Source organism: Dipteris shenzhenensis, chromosome 8 (assembly GCF_047967505.1).
Source record: "Dipteris shenzhenensis isolate YYH24624 ecotype China chromosome 8, Dip_SZ_1.0, whole genome shotgun sequence".
NCBI classification, from domain to species: Eukaryota; Viridiplantae; Streptophyta; class Polypodiopsida; order Gleicheniales; family Dipteridaceae; genus Dipteris; species Dipteris shenzhenensis.
Genome location: NC_141603.1, coordinates 16,602,349 through 16,618,130, shown reverse-complemented (window position 1 = coordinate 16,618,130; position 15,782 = coordinate 16,602,349). Strand labels below are relative to the sequence as shown.

At 43.2% G+C, this 15,782-nt stretch overlaps 1 protein-coding gene across 1 annotated transcript; it reads left to right on the top strand.

Annotated features, from left to right (window-relative positions):
• Nucleotides 1-12,282: 12,282 nt before the first annotated feature.
• On the top strand, nucleotides 12,283-14,835 carry LOC147899191 (FT-interacting protein 4-like). The gene has a single exon (XM_087377837.1). It carries the CDS (start codon nucleotides 12,283-12,285, stop codon nucleotides 14,557-14,559), a length of 2,277 nt encoding a protein of 758 aa, XP_087233963.1. The 3' UTR covers nucleotides 14,560-14,835.
• Nucleotides 14,836-15,782: the final 947 nt, after the last annotated feature.

Here is a 15,782-nt window from a genome sequence, read left to right as displayed (position 1 = left end):
AGCGATCGGATGTACCTAAAAGACCTCCAACTGATTGAATGTAGATGAAAGACCTCAATGTATGAGATATATCTGTTTATTAATGAAACCACTCTTTATTACTGCCAAAGTTGTCCAATGTTTGTAGCCATTCCAATACAAGTTTCCTTTATACAAACAAGCTATTTTAGAACCTTCATTTATACAACAATGGAGCATGAGAGATAATGGAGGAGCAGTTGCAAAGGCTTCATAATGAAAATGAAGCACATTTTGAGGAGATTTAGTGGTGGCTAAAGAGCACAACGAATGAAGTGGCATAAAACTAGCTCATGGATCAAGCTACACAGTTAGCATCCGTAACCAAATTGAACACATGATTAAGGCAAGAATGATGGATCAATGAGCTACATTGCAAGGGGTGTAGTCACATGAAACAAAGAGTACATGTCACCACCATACAAACCAAATGTTCCCCATCTAGCCCTTGCTCAAAGGTAGATTTCCTCTCTGATTACAGAAATACATCCTCTGCTTGTCTTTATCGCAGAGCAACCACCACGGATGTTCCACGATAAGATAGAGACACCCATCTTGGAGACACATCTCCCATGCATTGACATCCCCTTATTGTGATAGGGCTTTGTATGCATCTCTAAACAAGTTGAATCAATTCTCCTTCCTCGAAATCAGGCTTCATGGATTGGTTACCACCGATCGCTTTCATCAGTCGCCTTTGACGGGCTTTCTCCGGCTTTCTCCTCATGTAACCTCTTCGGACGGTTTGCTTCAGGCATCTCCACTTCTTGAAGATCATCATGTGGTCACAGCTCATGCTCCTACATCAACACCATTGCCCTTTCCTTTGGGCTTCTTGGAATGGCTTCTTTCTGGCCCAAATCATCCTGCATATTTGTTGGACCTAAGCAATCTTTGTTGTGAGGCAAGATCTCTTGTCCATCATGCTTCTATGGTATAACCTTACCTCTTTCCCCACCATGTTCCATTGATTTGATTGCTATGAGTGCTCCAGACTAACTAGAGTCACAACTGGACCTTGCTTATTGTGGATGCAGGTTGTGCTGATTGAACCTCTAGGATATTGCATGCATGTGGAGTGGTGTCATTAGTCGACTAGCATAATGGATTGGGTAGTCTCGCCTACTATTTGGTTGTGTGAGGATAATGCCAATTGTGTAGCTAGATGCATCCACATGGGGCATGGAAAATTACATCCCATTTGGGTTGTCAGAGAATCAGTGTCTCAATGGCTAGTTCGTGAGCTCATGAAAGGCTATCAGTAGCTCCTCAGTCCATTCAAACTTGGTATCCTTCTTGGTCATTTGATACAACGATGCTGCAATTTTGGCAAAATCCTTCACAAAATCTACAATGGGTTATATTATTTGGCTCATGCATCTCGATCTTGCCTAGCTTGGTTTGAATTCCTTCTTGGGAAATTACATGACCAAGTAATACACCAACCCATATACAAAGGACACTTTTAGACGGGTTCAGGGAAATACCTACCTAGCTGCGTCTTTCAAAAACCTTCCAAATATAGACAAGATGCTCGGAGTTGGCCACGTATACACAACAATCATCCAAGTAAATAGCAATAAATTTGATCAAATAATCCCGAAAGTTTCCACCATGAATCTCTCAAAAGTGGATACTAGTGCATTTTGGAGACCAAATGGCATGACTTTAGTGGCATAGGCACCCTATTCTATAATAAAAGAAGTTTTGGTCTGATCCTTAGGCGCAATAGAGATTTGGTTGTACCCACAATAGCCATCTATAAATGAATACATTTCAAATCAGATATGAATTACTGCCCACACATTGGCAACATTTGGCACAAGAACAACCAATTCCAAATAGAATACCAAGTAAGTGATGCAATTGCCTGCTTACTCATCACTAAAGGCCAATGTTCAACCAACAAATGTGACTACCTATGAAGATCCAAGTCACCAAAAACTTATTGAATACCCATGAACAGCCTGAACAATCCAAGAAAGCTCTACAAATCTTATAAAGCACCTTGTCGATAAACAAATATTGTAACACATTCTCCAATAGCCAAAACACCTACAACAAAGTATTGTGATGATCTACTTGAAAAGAGCCAAGACCACACAGAAAAGAAACACATTCTCAGACCACTCGCAAAGAGCTAGGCCAGAAATGGCAAATTGGCCATCAACAAAGAGCCAAGTCTTTTAAAAAAAGAGATTTTTTTAAATTATGTACTACTCTTCTAGAAGTCAACTCCTTCAAGTACTCATCCACCCCTATAAGTACAACATTTAGTATCTAATACATCCTAATAGTAGACCAAATTCTTAGTTTCCCCATTGAATGATCCACATTAGGCAGAGAGCTATAAAACAACAAGACCCAAGCAGCCACCATAATAGCTTCGAGTGCATCCTTGATAATCTTATCATGTGATGAAGCTATAGATATCTCAACGCATACCTTGCTGCATAGGAAAGCTAAAGCAAATGATATGGACTCCAAGTACCCAACAGTATCAACCATGTAGTGAAAGCAAACTCCTACATTGGGAAACAACTTCTCTTAAACACACTCTGGAACCTCTATGTTGACCTTATGGTGGTGGTTGGTGCTTTGTTGAATTGATTCATTGTAGTATAAGACTTTGATAAACTTCTCATTGAGCCTCACAACCTCATGATTGGGTTACTTCAAAATCTCACAAATCCAATAGAATCATAACTCTGAGTCTCAATGCCTCTAAAAAACAATGCCTCTCATAAAACACATGAAATAATAAGAGAGCAAAATCTTGTTGACATTGGGAAATAACCAAAGTTTTCTTGTATTGAATTAGACTGCTAGACTCACCTCAATTGAGTTTGCCTTTACAAGTCTCTTCAACAAAAGGACTGAACACAAAATATGAACCCTATAGACCAAAAGACTTGTTTCTATACACAATCTAGTTCAACAGTCGGCTCTCATATGGACCAGTACTGCTAGACAAAGAGAAGGAACTCGATACACTATGCCAATAAATAAAGATGTGTCAAACTGCCTCATTGCCTTCATTAGAGAGAACCACTTCACATGATTCCTCCAATCCAAACTCAAATAATACATGTCTCTTGCCACATTTTAGTGCATGAAAGAAAAACCATGTATATTGCATGACAACCACATGTATCACACATGTTTTTTAATAGAGTTAAAGAGCCATTTCATTGCTTAGATCAAACACCATCCTTATGCCTTAAACTAAGCACATGTTGGCCCAAACCACGTCCCCATGAAGCTTTAGCCAACATTCCCCTCCTAAATTTGAATGGGGACATATCAACAAATTAAGAAAATTCACAAAACTAGAATCTGGCATATGTACTACAACCCAACGACCTGTCAGTTGTTGCTACAAGGACAAAAAACTCAGGAAGTGTTGTAAAATCTTCATAAAAGCAAATCAAGCATGGCATCCAAAAGTCTGTAGTAGTAAATGGTTTCTTTGTAGACTATTGAGAAGTGTAATGTTTTAGTAGATCCTAACACACTTGCTAGGGATACAAATTTACTTGATGTACCTTTCACCAATGCAAATTTTAGGATTGCACTTCTTGCCCTTCACAAGGGCAGATACTCTACATCAGATGGGCTAATACCTCCCCTTTTTATTGGCTTTTGGAACATGATTGGGAACCATGTTACCTTAGCCTTGTAAGGTGTTTGGTACTCTGGTCCCAAAGGGAGGTTGTAGAAATTTCAATTTCCAAGGGAGACCCATCACTTTATACGGAACCTTTTAAAAGATCTTGGCCAGAGCAATTAGTTTGCATTTGTGGTTCATTCTTCTTGATCTTATTCATATACGCAAACTGGCTTCATGCATGGTAGAGGCATTTTTTGTAATATTTTGTATTTTTGGAAAGCTTCAAACTAGGCTATGCAGAGTGGCTAGTGCCTTGCCATTCTATACTTGAAGTGATTGCAGTGAAGTAGTAGAGGTCATGGTTCTAGGCAATTTCACACGTTCTCTTTGCCTCTTTGCTGATGAGTCTATTTAGCATCACCTATGGGACTCCAAACGAGCGAGGATCATTTGGAAGGGGATCGCTAGACTATTGAACACCTTTATGCATTCTCCTTTCTTCACGACCTGGGCCTCGGTAGCATAGCTCTCTTTCAGGGCCTTAAGTGGTCTATGAGACACACGACTTTTCTTGGGCTCTTTTGATTCAAGCACATTTGGTTGAGTCATGTTCTTTGGACACTGTACAGACCTGTACATGCATTTGCGGATACTTTGGGGGAGATTCTGGTGAGCATATCTGTGTGGTGTATGTAGAGATCTAGATGTACAGAGGCTTTGGATGGTTTCTAGGTCCACCCCTCACACACATTGACTAGTATTTGGATAGACACGATATACACTTTAGTAGCCATTTGGGGGGTCATGCAAGTGTCTTCATGAGTAGCCTCTACCAAAAGGAATGTTTTCTTAAGGGATTAGAGCAGCTCTCCATTCTTCTCGAAAGAACCCCACAAGATTGAGGTGCCACTATCAATCTTAATCATAGTTAGTTTCTAGCTCTTTTATAGGAGCTTGATTTTGCCGTATTTGGGTTTTTTTCTCATGCCTTGTATGACGTAAGTACTTCTCCCTTGAGCTTTGCTCCTAGTGTTTTATTCATACTTAATAGAAGTCTATTTTTTGAAAAAGAAAGTGTAATGTTTGAGGACAACAAATAGAAACAAATGTTAATGACAGAGTTTACAGCTACTAAAATATTTGACTCATGAAATGGGGAGGCAATTTGAAGCTTCAACGTGAAACTTAAATTTTAAAATTAAAACACACATTGAAACACAGCCTGAAGCTGCTATATGGCACCACTACCAACTTCAGTTTGCTACAGAAATTGGAAGTTTCTATGATTTCAACCATACAAAACCTATTTCCTCAATAAGATAACTATTTCCTTTACCAGGTTCTCAAAAAAGTGTTCAAAAGCAATACTAAAACATCAACACAACTTCTTTGAATTGAGTTTGAATTATCATGTCGTGCAGGATAATGAGAAGCTTCAAAATGCAACTCAACTTTTGAATGGGAGTTCTTCTTCAAATTGCATGTCATGACAGACAATGTAAATCTTCAAAATATATAAGTCAACTTTTTAAAACTTTATTTTGACCCACAAAATGTGCGAGCTCACGGTTTGGCGTAAACGGTTCTCTCTCGCATCTCATCCACTGAAAACCTTTTCTTGCTTAGCAAACTAGAAAAGAAACTTATCAAAGTTGATGCCAACGTCCTACAGGAAATAACACACCTCCAAACAAGTGCAAAGTGGAATTATTTGCAACGCAATATATTAGCGTGCACCGACCATCACACAGTGATCTCATCGCTCAACACAGTGTCCTTGAATGAATAGTTGTTACAAGACAAGACAAACTGGTCGATAGGAGCATCATGGCCACTAACATCCTATGCCTCCAAGAAACAAAACAACGTCAAGAACAAAATCCAACATAATCGATTTGACCAGATACATTGCTACGGAGGGCACAGTCTCTCAATACTATACAAGAAGTCACAAACTTCGATTACGCACACGACAAGCATTGTAGCCAACATGGAACTAATAAACGCAACCTTTCACAATGAGACACACAATGAACTACATGTAATAGTAGCTCACAAGTCACCGAAGGCAAACATCTTGCTTCATCGAAAGGTTAGAAGACACCCTAGCACCAATAGACGTGAACAACCCAATCATCATACATGGTGATGTCAACATCGACTGGATAAAATCCATGCATGCGTTGAGCTTTTCCGGGGAAAATCGTGTGCTCAAATAATCAAGTAGCCAACAAAAATTTACCAATCAACACTCAACCACATTTGGACCAACATTAACAACGAAGCAACATTATCAGGCACAAACCATTGTTACTGGTCAGACCACTCCAACACGTATATTTTGCTACTAAAGAACGAGCTCTAAACCAACGACTAGCAACAATCACTCCCCATGCGCCCACATTCGCTCCATCAAGGAACACAACCTAACACAGCTACAAAATCCCTAGGATCATATGTCGACTAAAACTCAAAGGTGAACGTGCTACTAGGAAACCTTCTTCCAAATACTCTTCTAGCCCTACCACCACCTTCTCCACTATTCTAAGCCTAACAAGCCTAGTCCACAAATCCTCTCCTACTAGAAAACCTTCTTCCAAATACTCTTCTAGCCCTACCACTACCTTCTCTACTATTCTAAGCCTAACACCACCTTCTCTGCAGGTATACATCTCTCCAACCCTTTGGCATGATGAGTGAAAATTTCACCTTTTTTTAAAAGGGAAAAAAGAAATTTTTTATTGCAATAACAAATGAAAAGATTTCTACGTGCTCACTTGTTAAAATTTCTAACTTTGCATGACACTCAACCACCTTAACCTCTATACTATTTCTTAAGGAGACAAATACCAGACCTTGGGACGTGGCAAGAATTTGGAGGTTGGGAAGGAGGTTTGGGGGACGTTCGAGGAGGTTCAGGGAGGCGAGACGGAGGTTCGGAGGTAGTGGAGGCTCAAACAGCCACATGCCGTGCAACGCAAGAAGCCTAGAAGCCTAGAGTCCAGCGATGTGGCAGCATGCGGCATGGCGATGGCTGCTCAAATTGCAACACGCAGAGGCAGAAAAACAGGGTAGCCACATCACTAGCCCTTCAATGCACTCACCATTTCGCATGGTGCGCACGCCATGTGGCATGGCGCGTTGCATTGTCAACAATCGCAATCGCCCAGCATGCAAGCCAACAAGTGGGGTAGTGGGATTGTTGGACAGACCAACATGTGGTAACCGCGGACAAGGCCAAGCATTGTAGTAAATGTGGGCTAGCCAACATGAGTAAATCCGGAGCCACGTGGCGATGCGACGCGTGAATTACAGAGCGACACTTGGAATGTGGAGCTGGTGAGGCATGGGCTAAATTGTCGCGTGTCACATAACGACTGGAGAACACACACGTAGTAGCTATTAAGAGGCAAGACTACGCAAGAGCGATGATGTGGCATGGGTGGGACTACTTCGAGGCCACGTGCCATTCATTGGCGGCCAGAGCACCAGGCGTGCTCCTCCCCCCCAGAGAGAGAGAGAGAGAGAGAGAGAGAGAGAGAGAGAGGACTATATATATATATATACATAAAATTTATAATTAAATAATAAAATTAATATATATATATATAGTTCTTTATTTATTTATATTTATACTTAAAAAATATGTGTTTTTAAATAAATTCGTATATATATATATAAACATAAATTTATATACATAAATATTTATATATTTTACTTTATAATTATATTTACATTTATATGTATATATATAATATTTAAATATTTATATTTAGTTAGATAAATAAAAAAACATATAGACATATATATGTGTGTGTGTGTGTAGAGAGAGAGAGAGAGAGGAGAGGACAGAGTGAGAGTAAGAGGAGGGAGGAGAGACAGACAGAGAGGGGGGGGAGGGAGAGAGAGAGAGACCGGGGAGGGGGGGAGAAAGAGAGAGAGAGAGAGAGAGAGAGAGAGAGAGTAAGAGGAGGGAGGAGAGAGAGAGGGGGGAGGGGGGAGGGGGGAGAGAGAGAGAGAGAGAGAGAGAGAGAGAGAGAGAGAGAGAGAGAGAGAGGAGAGGACAGAGTGAGAGAGTAAGAGGAGGGAGGAGAGAGAGACAGAGGGGGGGAGGGAGAGAGAGACAGACAGAGGGCAGGGGGGAAGGGGGGAAGAGAGAGAGAGAGAGAGAGAGAGAGAGAGAGAGAGGACAGAGTCATAGAGTAAGAGGGGAGAGAGAGAGAGAGAGAGAGAGATGTGTGTGTGTGTGTGTAGATAGACAAATAGATAGACGGAGAGGGAGAGTTGGAGCGAGAGAGAGAGAGAGAGAGAGATTATATATATATATATAAATATAAACATAAATTTATATACATAGTTATTTATATATTTTATTGCATAATTATATTTACATTTATATGTATATATACTGCTCCAAGGCCATGTGCCATTCATTGGCAGCTAGAGCACATGGCGCGCTCCTCGCCCCCCCTCTCTCTCTCTCTAAACTCTATAAATATATATATATAATGTATAATTAAATTAAAAAAATAAATAAATAAATAAATAAATATATATAGGTTTTTATTTATTTATAGTTATACTTTAAAAATATGTATATTCATATATAAATATATGTTTTAAAATAAATTCATATATATATATATATATTAAACAAAAATATATATACATAAACTTTTATATATTTTACTTTATAATTATATTTACATTTATATGTATATATATAATATTTAATTATTTATATTTATTTAGATAAATAAAAAAACCATATATACATATATGTGTGTGTGTGTAGAGAGAGAGAGATAGAGACAGGAGAGGACAAAGTGAGAGAGTAAGAGGAGGAGGAGAGAGAGAGAGACAGAGGGGGGGGGGAGGGAGAGAGAGAGAGAGAGAGAGAGAGAGAGAGAGAGAGAGAGAGAGAGGACAAAGTGAGAGAGTAAGACGAGGGAGGAAAGAGAGAGAGAGGGGGGGAGGAGAAAGCGAGAGAGAGAGAGAGAGAGAGAGAGAGAACAGGGAGGAGAGAGAGACAAAGGGGGGGGGAGGGAGAGAGAGACAGACGGGGGGGGAGGGGGGGGGAGAGAGAGAGAGAGTGAGAGAGTAAGAGGAGGCAAGAGAGAGAGAGAGAGAGATGTGTGTGTGTGTAGATAGATAGATAGATAAACGGAGAGGGAGAAGAAGAGCGAGAGAGAGAGAGAGAGAGAGAGAGAGAGAGAGAGAGAGATGGAGATGTGTGTGTGTGTAGACAGACAGATAGATAAATGGAGAGGGAGAAGAAGAGAGAGAGAGAGAGAGATTATAAACTATATATATATATATATATACTTATTTATTTATTTTACTTTATAATTATATTTAAATTTATATGTATATATATATATAATATTTAAATATTTATATTTATTTAGATAAATAAAAAAACATATATGTGTGTGTCTGCGTGGAGAGAGAGAGAGAGAGAGAGAGAGAGAGAGAGAGAGAGAGAGAGAGGAGAGGACAGAGTGAGAGAGTAAGAGGAGGGAGGAGAGAGAGACAGAGAGGGGGGGGAGGGAGAGAGAGACAGACATGGGGGGAGGGGGGGGAGAAAGAGAGAGAGGGAGAGAGAGAGAGAGAGAGAGAGAGAGAGAGAGGAGAGAGAGAGAGAGAGAGAGGAGAGGACAGAGTGAGAGAGTAAGAGGAGGGAGGAGAGAGAGAGAGGGGGGCGGAGAGAGAGAGAGAGAGAGAGAGAGAGAGAGAGAGAGAGAGAGAGAACAAAGTGAGTGAGTGAGTGAGTGAGTGAGAGAGAGAGAGAGAGAGAGAGAGAGAGAGAGAGAGAGAGCACTGAGTGAGAGAGTAAGAGGAGGGAGGAGAGAGAGAGAGAGATAGAGAGAGGAGAGGACAGAGAGAGAGAGTAAGAGGAGGGAGGAGAGAGAGAGAGAGAAGGGGGTGGAGGGAGAGAGAGACATACGGGGAGAGAGAGAGAGAGAGAACAAAGTGAGAGAGAGAGAGAGTGATAGAGAGAGGAGAGGACAGAGTGAGTAAGAGGAGGGAGGAGAGAGAGCGAGAGTGGGGGGGAGGGAGAGAAAGACAGACGGGGGGGAGGGGGGGGGAGAGAGAGAGAGAGAGTAAGAGGGAGGAGAGAGAGAGAGAGGGGGAGGGGGGGAGAGAGAGAGAGAGAGAGAGAGAGAGAGAGAGAGAGAGATTATAAAGTACATACATATATATAATTTATATTTAAATAGAATTAAAAATTATATATTTGTATTTATACTTAAAAAATATGTATATTTATATATGTTTTTAAATAAATTTATATTTATATATATGTATATAAACATAAGTTTATATACATAGATATTTATAAAATTTACTTTATAATTATATTTACATTTATATGTATATATATAATATTTACATTCTTTACATTTTTCCTTCTTTCAAATTTAAGATCCTCGAAAAAGTTCACAAGGGCTACGTCAATGTGTGGCCAAGGGTAGAATCCTCAATGAATGAGCAAATCCATCTCCCATCGTACACAATTTATAGTTATTCAAAGTATGCATACAAGCAAGAGCTCATACCGGTGGTTATAAAGCGAGGTTTTCTACAATTGATATTTTTGGAAGTTAGGAAACAACTCTAAAGTTTTAAAGATTGGCTTTTGAGTTTGATTTCTCTATGGGAACTACTTTGGTGGACATGCACACAAAATGTGGGAGCATTGTATGTCTTTAATGTGCTTCAAGGTATGTCAAATAAGAAAAAAGTGAGGAAGCCTTTGGCTTTTATGTGAGAATGGAGGAGCAAAGTCTCTAGCCAAGTAGCTTTACCTTTGTTGCCATCTTGAAAGCATGTGCCAACAAAACTTTGGATACCATTCTCAAATGAGCAAGGTTGGTTTTGAGATCCCATGTTGAGACCAAGCAGAGAGAGTCTCTAGCCCAGGGTAGACGGGTCAGGTTACTAAATTTCAAAAAATGTGTGCCCTGACTCCTGAGCCCTCCGATCGAATCGAGACGAACGCATCGCATGACAATTTGACCACCTTGTTTTATTATAAACCTAATAAACGGCTAGCTGAGCTAGTGGGCGGCGGATCCTGTACAGAGTACAGACCGAGGACATTTAATGCAGAATGTGTTGGATTATGGATTTATACACCTCGATTAAAAGTTTCAGAGCGACTGAGACCGTATTTGATGATTGATCGTCTTGGCCGATACTTTCTTTCAGACCTGCTGGTTCGTGTCGTTTTGCAGCGTTTTTGCAGTGTTCGGAGCATGGTTCGTATCGTCTTATACCATTTGAGGAAGCATCGCTGGAGGAGGAGTGGAGACGCGGAAAAGGAGCACGAGCTCAGTAGTTCTATTAGGCAGTATAAGGGCACATAAAGACGACACGTGTCCATTCATCAAACCATCCATAAGTCTAGTCACCTTCGGCGTTTGTCTTTAGATGAATGAAAGCATGCACTTATGTGCACAGTATTCGGATCATGATCTCTCCTTGGAGTCTTGGACTTGACGAGTAAAATGTTCCCTCCTATTTATTATCAGATCAAATGGAGATGCGTACATTACATGTCAATCGAGTCATCGACCACCACATATAGTGCTTATAACGGCTAGCTAGCTAATGACCGGTTGATCATGTACAAAGCACAGAGCGAGGACATTTAATGCAGGCTGTATGGGATTTTCCCCGCGACTAAAATAATTTCAGACCGTATGTCACATTGGACGAGGCTTTGGAAGAGTCTGTCATTCACAGACTTGCTAGTTCGTGATATTGCACCATCGTTGCTCTATAGCAGTAGTGCCAGTAGAACTAGCAGGATCGGAGTTGAAATGCGACACAAGGCCAGGAGAAAGGTTGGAGCAGGTTGGACCTCGTAAAACGTCGCAAGTCACAACATTCCGTGAGGCTCGGATTGCGAGGAAGAAGGCGACGAGTGGAGGGCACGTAAATCCATAAACCGACTGAAATGCCACAACGGGTCGCCGCATAACTTTGCCGCCTCTTGGCAGAAGTAGCTTCGCTTTCTTGGTTTTATCTAGCAGATGATCGACAAGGTTTAGAATTCTAGTTCATCTCTTCTTGGTGCTTGCTCCATTGTCTCTTCCGCAATGAGAAAGCTTGTAGTGGAGGTCTGCCGTGCGCAGAATCTGATGCCGAAAGATGGAGAGGGTTCTTCGAGCCCTTTCGTGGAGGTGGATTTCGATAATCAGCGACAGAAGACGAAGACCAAGATGAAAGACTTGAACCCGACGTGGAACGAGAAGCTATTGTTCAACGTAAGCAACGCGTCCAACCTTGCCCACGAGACCATAGAGGTGAATGTATACAACGAAAAGAAGACAAGTGTGAGGAATTTTCTAGGAAGGGTGAGGATTGCAGGCCATACGGTGGTGAAGCAAGGAGGGGAAGCCATCGTACCGTATGCGCTCGATAAGAGGGGGTTGTTTTCTCACATTAAAGGCGAGATCTACTTGAGAGTGTATTACTACGATGAGGGGTCGAAGCAAGGGGAGCAGAAGATGAAGGAGGAGGGGAAGAATAATACGGGGATGGAGGTGATACAACACCAGCTACAGCAGCAGCAGCAGCAGCAAGGGGAGAAGAAGCAAGCAGGGGGGGAGAAGAAGGAGAGCGTGAAGCAACAAGGAGGGGGGATGATGATGCAAGGGGGGGAGGAATACGGGCTAAGGGAGACGAGGCCGGAGCTGGGGGGGGGAGGAGCGGAGATGGTGATGAGCAGGGGAAGCACGTACGATATGGTGGAGAAGGTGGAGTATCTGTATGTGAGGGTGGTGAAGGCGAGGAATATGGGAGGGGTGGGGAGTGTTCATGTTGCTGTGAGAGTGGGCGGGGTGGTGGCGAAGACGAAGGTGGCGGAGGAGAAAGCTGGGGTGGCCGATCTGTACCAAGTTTTCGCCTTCAACAAAGAACGCCCCTTGGGCGGCGTCGCGGAAGTGGAACTCCTCACCTCCTCCTCCTCCTCCATCGGTAAAGTCACTTTGGACATCTCCGACATCCCCTCCCGCGTCCCCCCCGACAGCCCCCTCGCCCCCCAGTGGTACAAGCTGGAGGGGAAGAAGTCCCAGGCCGAATTGATGCTCGCCGCGTGGCACGGCACGCAAGCGGACGAGGCGCTACCCGACGCGTGGCAGAGTGACACGGGCGGATACACGCAGACGCGCGCCAAGGTGTATCTCTCTCCGAAGCTGTGGTATCTACGCGTGACTGTGATAGAGGCGCAGGATTTGGTCACGCACGACCACAAGGGGAGGCTACCGGAGGCGGCGGTGAAGGCGCAGCTGGGCTTCCAAGTGGCGAGGACGCGCGTATCACCCACACGCGGGACCAGCCCCTACTGGAACGAGGATCTACTCTTCGTGGCAGCGGAGCCCTTCGACGACGAGCTGGTGGTCTGGGTGGAGGACAGGGTGGGAGCCAATAAGGATGAGCCACTTGGGAGGGTGCAGATTGCGCTGTCCAGCGTGGAACGCCGTGTGGATCATCGTCCCGTAGTTTCACGTTGGTTCAATTTGGACAAGAAGGAGCGACGTGTTCATCTTCGTGTGTGTTTGGATGGAGGCTATCATGTTCTTGATGAGTCCACACAGTATAGCTCTGATCTTCGTCCCACTGCTAAGCAGCTATGGAAGCCTCCCCTCGGTGTCCTCGAACTTGGCCTCCTCTCTGCTTCCATTTTGCAGCCCCAGAAACCTCGCTCAGACAACCGCCCCTCCTCTGATTCCTTCTGTGTCGCCAAATATGGCCAGAAATGGGTCCGTAGCCGCACCATCGTTGGTAGCCTCCTCCCCCGTTGGCATGAACAGTACACTTGGGAAGTCCATGACCTCTCCACCGTCCTCACCGTCGGTGTCTTCGATAACTCCCACCTCGGCCTCCCCATCTCCTCTCCCAGCTCCCACTCCGTTGACTCATCCAATAATACTACCAAGAAAGACTTGCGTATCGGCAAAGTCCGCATCCGGCTCTCCACTCTCGAGTGCGAGCGCGTTTACACTCATTCTTATCCTCTGTTGGCGCTGCAGCCTGGCGGCGTGCGGAAGGTCGGAGAGCTGGAGCTTGCAGTGCGCCTCTCCTGTCCGTCTGCGCTGAACGTTTTGGCTTCCTATGGCACGCCTCTGCTGCCACGCATGCACTACCTGCGGCCGTTGGGGGTGGCGCAGCTGGAGGCCCTGCGGGGCGCTGCGATGCGGATGGTGGCAGCTCGGCTGGCGAGGGCAGAGCCTCCTCTGCGGATGGAGGTGGTACAATATATGCTAGATGTGGAATCTAGCCATTGGAGCATGCGAAGGAGCAAGGCAAACTGGTTTAGAATCGTGGGTGTACTATCAGGAATGATTGCAATATGCAAGTGGTTTGGTGATATCTGTCTATGGAAAAATCAAATAACAACTGCCCTTGTACATGTTCTGGTGTTAACGCTGGCGTTCTACCCACATTTGATCCTACCTACAATCTTTCTATACATGTTCTTGATAGGCATGTGGAGCTGGCGGTTCCGCCAGAGGCACCCTCCTCACATGGATCCTCGCCTCTCGCATGCAGATTCAGCAGATCCAGATGAATTGGATGAAGAATTTGATCCCATTCCAACCTCCAAGCCTGCTGACATCGTCAAGGCCCGGTACGATAGACTGCGCTCTGTTGCTGGGCGCATCCAGACAGTGTTGGGCGATCTAGGCACCCAGGGTGAACGTTTTCAGTCCCTCCTCAGTTGGCGTGATCCTCGTGCCACCTCCATCTTCATCTGCTTCTGCCTCTTGGCTGCTATTTTGCTCTATGTCACCCCCTTTCGTGTTGTTGCCATCCTCTTTGCCCTCTATACCCTTCGTCATCCCAGATTTCGTGTCAGAACTCCTAGCGTCCCCATGAACTTTTTTAGACGCATGCCTGCTCTCTCCGATACCATGTTATAGCTATGAAATATGAGTTCATCCTATCTGCTCTCCATTTTGTAGCCAAGGGTAACTCTCGCATGCCATTTTGTATCTAAGGTAACTGGCTTACCCCATCCGAGTGTGCGGTGACTGTGAAAATTTTGTCCACGTACTGTGGAATCACTGCTGCCTTTCTTGGCACCTGCTTCGAGGATTGGTAATTTGCAACATTTTGTAACCATGTCTATAAAGAAGTCGTTCAGGGGAAGATGAAGCTATATGTGAGATTTTGAAGTCTCTGACTCTCAATGCTTAACGGGCTGAACTTGGACCTGTAATAATCTTAAGACATTGTCCTTTTGTCTCCTGGTTTCTTAATTAATCACTCTGTTTAAATTGTACATTAAGTATAGCTCATGATCTCACTGTGGAGATCGAGATCATGAGGTGATGCGTAGCTGAAAATGTCCGTCCTCTGAAGCTTAATAAGATGACTATTATGTAACATTTAAGAATCCCAAGATGTACGGTCTATAGCAAGTCTTTTCAGAGATCGAGGTAATCATATGTTTTTAGTTTTTTTCAACGTCAATACCCCTTTTCACTCAATTTTAATGGTAACATGCCTTGTCTCTTAAAGCCATTGACCATTACCTGTATGCAGGATGTAACAAGTTTTGTTATGTGTTCTTTGAAAGGGATTTTATATATGGAAATGAAAACAAGCAGATGAAAATTGTATTGACGTACATTTCAGACTGAATTCCAAGCGAATTGTAATGTTTGTCAAAGATAATGATAATGCATCCTAGATACTAATACGAAATACGACCGTTTGCTTGAGACGTTATATGCGATCATGCCAAGTTTTTTTGCACCAAGTTGAGTATTAATCGAAGTGCCATCTGTCCAACATGCTCAGACTAGTAAATTTTATTGCAACAATGCGTTAAATCTGGATGATGTGGAAAAGACAATGGAGGCTATTTTCTGTGCAGAAGCGATTTCCACTAATATTTCTGTATAGGGATGGTCCAGACATCCCTATCTGGTTGGAATTTTTCACGACTCTACCACTGCATTGCTGTTAATATTTGTAATGAATTGTTTGCAGATGGAGCTTCTCTTATTTATATTCATAAGGAGCCACGGTTAGTGGACAAAGACAGCACATCGCATGGGAATGATTTGGAGCAGCGTATTGGGGTGGGCCAGGGGGCAATTTTGAATGAGCCATGGAGTCTGACACAATTGCAGGCTTA